The 6,127-nt window shown below is 36.3% G+C and overlaps 1 protein-coding gene across 1 annotated transcript; it reads right to left on the bottom strand.

Annotated features, from left to right (window-relative positions):
* Positions 1–1,181: 1,181 nt before the first annotated feature.
* LOC144553620 (polyphenol oxidase, chloroplastic-like) lies at positions 1,182–4,263 on the bottom strand. Its single transcript, XM_078301866.1, has 2 exons — positions 3,345–4,263; positions 1,182–2,313 (listed from the first exon to the last, which is right to left on the bottom strand). The coding sequence occupies exons 1-2, from the start codon at positions 4,254–4,256 to the stop codon at positions 1,429–1,431; spliced, it is 1,797 nt and encodes a 598-aa protein (XP_078157992.1). The 5' UTR covers positions 4,257–4,263; the 3' UTR covers positions 1,182–1,428.
* Between the last annotated feature and the right edge of the window lie 1,864 nt (positions 4,264–6,127).

The following is a 6,127-nucleotide window of genomic DNA, read 5'->3' as shown; positions in this document are numbered from 1 at the left end:
GGTTTTTATTTCAAAGTTGACCGATAATCCGATGGATATTTCTATTGGGCTTTTCCTGTCTTGGCAACGATATTTATAGGAGTATATAATTTCAGAGATCTATATCATAATTATTTGTTTCTTGTCACGGTAACTCAATTTGGATAATTTGTGAAGTTGATAAATTAAATAAATGAAAGAGAAATTTATATACTATTTAGGGTGTACCTTATTTTATTATTTTCATTTACTTGGTGTTACAGGGTAGCAAATCCAAACACTTCTCTGCTTAAGCTGGGTAGAAATAATTTCATTGTTTGTATTTTATCATTGTAATTATATGTTACCTTTTATGTAATTATATGTTATTCGAACCTGAATCGGTCAATTTATTCAAATGTGAACTTGATTCTTGTCTATCCCTAACTCAAATCCTAACCTCACCACTGAGAACATCTACATACTTAATATAAGAATGAATATATATATTATTGAATATGCAAGTCTTGGAAACACTTAGGTAGCAAATCCAATACAACTTTTACCAAATACCTCCTCCCTATTTTCCGATACTTGCTAAAAAATGAAGGCTGGCAACTACAGGGGTAGGCAGTTGAAGTTTTTTTTTAGAGAAATTTTCCGATATCTGACATGTGCAAAATCTTCAACTGCTCTTTTCTAAATTTCTCTAACGGCTCTTTGAGCCTTGTATCTTATAAATAGACCTTAGAAGCATTGTAAAAGGATTATCCATCAATGAAATTATTTCTCTTTTAATTAATTCAATCTCAAATTCAACACCTCTCTATCTAATCCATCCACACACTGTCACTCTCCTCTATTAGAAAATAATATGCATGCTATCATCCAGTGAAGATTGGTCATGATATAGTTAAGTAATTAATCAGAATGTCACAAAAATTAATTACTGTAAGGAAGTATGAGGAAATCTAAATTATTACTTACTGTTAAGCAAGATGTCAATTTTCAGTTTCTCATCAGTACCAATTGTAAAAGCGGACAGGACAGGACAGTACCAAAAAGAAATTAATAGTACCAAAAAGAAACTGGGCTCCCCCTCAATGCAATGCAATGCAATGCAATGCGAGGAAAAACTATTTGGAGTAGAGAAATTTAATAGCCAACAAAAGGAATGGAAGTTATTAAAAGTTCCTCGTACTAAGCTTCAATTATTCAATGAAAAAATACAAACACCATACAAATACAAATACAAATACAAATACAAATACAAATACAAATACAAATACAAATACAAATACAAATACAAATACAAATACAAATACAAATACAAATGAGAAAGAAAGAAAATATCTAGTCTAGGAGACTAGGACCATAACTAACAGTAACTGCTTAAGCGTGCTTGCTTTAATTATTTGGTTCAAGGAAATCCTAGAAAAGATTGCATGTGCAGCAGTACAACTCGATCGATCAATCAACCAAATGAATCTTTACCCCACCAATCTTCACCATCCCCTCCCCTGCCTTGGGCACAAGAGTCACTACTATGCTTTCATCGTTTTCAGCACCAATATCATCCAAAAGCTCGGTAAGACCGAGTTGGAGCTTGGTTTTTATTGCCATCTCTTTCTTGCTGTGCTTGTGCTTGTGTGGCACATTCAAGAAACTACCAGCCAGTTCCCTGCCACCGGCCCCCACCTTGGTGTGTTCATCGGCATTAACATAAACATCAAACTTAGCCCCAACATCTCGGTCGACCTCAATCCCATCAACAATCAAGATCTCTTCTTTCTCATGTTTGTCCTTCTTGCTCCGTGACACCTTTGGCCTCTTAACGGTCACAGACACTGGTTTATCAAGCGTCAATGGAAATTTAGTCACAACTGCTGTTCCGGCTGCTTTGGCCTCCTTGGCAAAGACATCTCTCACCCTTTGGGTAACCGTAGGCTTTGACTGGGCCCACGGGATACTTACATCTTGGTACTGGTACCTCAGCTTAGTTGTGTCAAGGACGTCTCTCACTTTAATCCTGACAACCTTGGCATTCTCGTCGTAGAAGAGAAACGATGCGTCAAGCCAATCAGGGTCCGTTATGTCGGTGCGTTTACCACCAAGGGTTTTCCAAACAGACCACATGCGATCAATGTTGGCATGGTGTGCATAGAAAAGCGGGTCCCGGCCTGCCGAGTAGAAGTTGCCCATGTCCTCACCAGATGGCTGAGTAGGGTCACCTGACCAGACATGAACTGAGCCATGAGGTATGTTCTCGACCTGACTGCCACCGGGGTTCGGGTCGTCCCCAGCTCGGAACGGACTACCAAAGAAGAGCGAGGCTGTTGGGCTGTTGGAGACCATCTAAAATCACAGTGTAAATGTCAGATTACTTTTTCTACCAAGAGAATGAGAGTAAAAAAAAAAAATTCAAATCACCAAGTGTAATTTGCACTAATTTTGAACTTGTGTCTTTTACATGAAAGATAAAATTTACTATCATATATTCTAGACCAATATTCTCATTACTTTCAGATTAGTTGACATAGTTAATTGTTCATTGTTTTGTTAGTAATCTTTAAAATAATGCAGAGATATGGGGCATATATAATTCTCTGGTTTGGCTCAGATCAGAGTAGTAATATGACAGTACTGATCAAAACAGACCAGGGCATTTCCATATCAATGATTCAATAAATGTTTACATTTACTGCATAAATGGAAAACATAATCTAATACAGGTGCTAAATGGGATACCTCCAACTTGCGAGATACAAATTTGAAATATTATTAAAGGTGATCTGAAGACTTTTTTGACCCTCATCTCATACAAAAAGGATTGTGGGACAGTTGTCTTATTAGTTTAGAAATGTCATAAATTAAGGCTTCGACCAGTGATGATGTATATTATATATTATGTTCATTTTTTTCTTATCCATCAACGAAGATAAGTTTTTGTTATCAGTGAGCATTTTTCTTTTAATGTGAATTGTTGCTGACTTTTTTTCTTTTCTTTTTTTTTTTGTTTAAGGTTTGCAGCGAAGTGCCGCAAATGATTAATTGTATTAAGTAGAAAAATATTTACAACCTAGGAGTACCTGGTTTAGCCTCGTGTACCTGGTTTGCGGTGAATTGCTGACTTGCTGTTATATACAAACCATTTTAGTTTTATATGTTATGGTATTTGCATTTCTAATTATAAAGTAAAACTTAGAGTATTGTAAGTTTTAAGTTAGCTCAGAATCAGATACCACTTCACTTCTCGGTAAAAAGAAACTACGATTCAAATTTAACTTGATCGTTGAATCAGTAAGCATTTTCCTTATTAATTATCTTTAATTTGTTGGTAACTGAATCAGTAAAGAGAAAAAGTTTTCATATATATATATATATACCTGCCGGTACATGATCTTGAGGTTGTGATCAATCATCAGCTTATCCGTCATAACATGCTCTCTCCCACTGAAGTCCAAATCAATCATCTTCCCTGACACGTGACCCGCATTCCTCTTCAGATCATAGAGCGGCGAGCTCTTATTGGTATAGAGAGCTGGCATCTTCATTCCATCTGGTGCATCCCAGTTCCAAAATGGAATAGCAAAAGTGGGATCATTGATCAGACTGCCGAGAATCCTCTCAAAAAAGTATAGGTAGCACCGGTGAAACGGGAAAAAGAGCCATGAGTTGTGCACTTGCAATTCCATGTCAGGAAATCCGACTTGGTCGTAACCTCCATCACAGTATGCACAGTGGATGTTGGCTTGTTGTGTGAAGCTTCTCGGGTCAGAGTCAGGTAAAGCCTTCATCTTTTGGATTGCATTATTGAATTTGGCAATGTAATCTGGAGTGACTGCATGTGCAGCTGGTCGGACTCTAAGTGGTGTCGACGCATTAGGTGGTTTGAAGTCAATGGGGTCAAGACCCGAGCCGGGTGGGCAACAGTTTGTTTTAACAGCACCAGGTGGCAGGTCAGCTGGACCACAAGCGGTGATGTTTGGTGTAGCAATAGGTTTTGCATTTGCATTTTGAGTTGGCGTGAGGGCTGATGTGGCAGTGTATAAGCCACCTAGACCGAGGAGGACGTTACGACGGTCAACTTTTATTTTTGGTGTGTCTGACTCAGCGGCACTGCAGGAGATACGACATGTGCGGCTGGATTTGTGATGCTGATGGGAGAGGGAAACCTTTGATGGTTTGGTGTTGAAGGGGCATGGAGAGGAGGCAGTGCTGCTGCTAGTGCTGCTACTGCTACTGATACTGCTACTGCTGGGAGATGGTTTACAAATTAACCTAGAAAGAGTAGCCATGGTTGAGATTGTTGGTGCTTCTTTGTTGATGATGCCAAGGAGATTATATAATAGATATAAGGGTTACCTTACCTTACCTTACCTTACCTGCCTTACCAAGGTGGCCGGCAGCTTTAATCAAGAGTTGTTGAGATATTAAATTAACAGTCCACGTCTACATGCAGAACTATGAAAAAAATAATTGTTTGACAGTAATTTAGTGTAAGAATTGGATTGGATTGGATTGAAATGAAGACGTGGCTAGCCTAGCTAGCTAGGGCCTAGGTTAATTATATATATATAATTCTCGAAGCATTTCTTGCGATCACGATTGTTGTTAACTTGTTATTAGAAGAAAACTAGTTCATTTATAGCTAGCTAGGCAGTAGGCTACTCTTTTTGCGGGTTAACGTTCGTGCAATTAATAAACCAATATAATTTAATACAATCAGGAAAACGTACGTACGTGTTCATTACTTACTGCTAGCTTAAAGTCAATATAATATATTCGAATTAATTTGTTGTAATAAATAAATATATATATTGTTAATATATATATATATATATATAAGACTCCTACGACTTTAATTGATCGAGAAGGATTTTTAATTTCATGTATGTACATACATTGGAATATTGGACACCAATTAATCTGTAAACTAATTCATTATAATCCAAGTGCATATATATATATATGCTCATGACTCCATGAATTAATGAATTGATCTAGTACAAGTACAACTAATTAATTAAATAGATATAAAATTAAAGAGAATTAAGCAAGAACGAACGTGCAATGTGCATAGTGCACAGTGCATTTTGCATTTGACTGATGACCTCGATCGGCTCCCTCGCAATATATATATACCCAACTAATTAGGAAGTAATATATATATATATATACCACTCTTACTCTTATCCAAAAACAATTATGAAAAATATATATATAGTATTAAGAGGGGCCCAGGCCAGGCCACTTGCATTGCATGCATCAGATCTCGTGCATCAATTCAACTTTCTCCGACAATTACTGCTCTAAATATATATTTCTATTGTATGGGAATATGCTAGCAGGCAGCCCTTCCATGCAATGGCTCGGATTTTGAGTTTTCAAAATTCTAACGGTGGATTTGAACCGTTCGTCTTATTCTCCATATTAATATGTGTTTGGAGACCAAATTTTATATTTTTTGGAATTTGTTTACTATTTTTTTAAATTTATTGAAAATCATTGTTTTTTTATGGTCCAGATTTGCTAAAAACAGAATTTTTTAATAAATCTAAAAAAATAGTAAAAAAATTCTAAAAAATGTAAAATTTGGTCTCCAAACACATATTAATATAGAGAATAAGATGAACGGTTCGGATCGACCGTTATGATTTTGAAAAATCAAAATCTAAGCCGTTACATGGAGAGACTATATGCTATGCATAGCATGCTAGCATATTCCCTATTATATGATATGATAATTAGTGGATAGCATTCCCATTCGATCTGTAACGATAATATATAAAAAAAAAAGCCTTATTAAGACTAGCTTTAATTTCTACCAAAATGCATGTTCTGTCTCCTTGTTGAAAATATCAATAGATTCGGTATAAATTAAAGTGGCATAACCCAACAACTATAGATCAGATTCAACCAAACCGACCCTACCGTCTAATATTTAATTCTAGCCTGGCCCTCCCTGGGTCATGATCAGATGATGAATAAATTCTAACACTGCAATTGGAAGATACGTACGTCAATATATATATATATATATATATATATATATATATATATAGAGAGAGAGAGAGAAAGGCTTGGGTGCTATGGATAGTATAGAGAGCTACGGTGTTACGGCTCAATATTCGAGTTTTCAAAATTCTAACAGTCGATCCGAACCGTT

This window comes from Carex rostrata, chromosome 4, assembly GCF_964058835.1.
Source record: "Carex rostrata chromosome 4, lpCarRost1.2, whole genome shotgun sequence".
Taxonomy (NCBI): Eukaryota; Viridiplantae; Streptophyta; class Magnoliopsida; order Poales; family Cyperaceae; genus Carex; species Carex rostrata.
The sequence above is the reverse complement of the archived record's forward strand: the minus strand, read 5'-3'. Positions and strand labels throughout refer to the sequence as shown.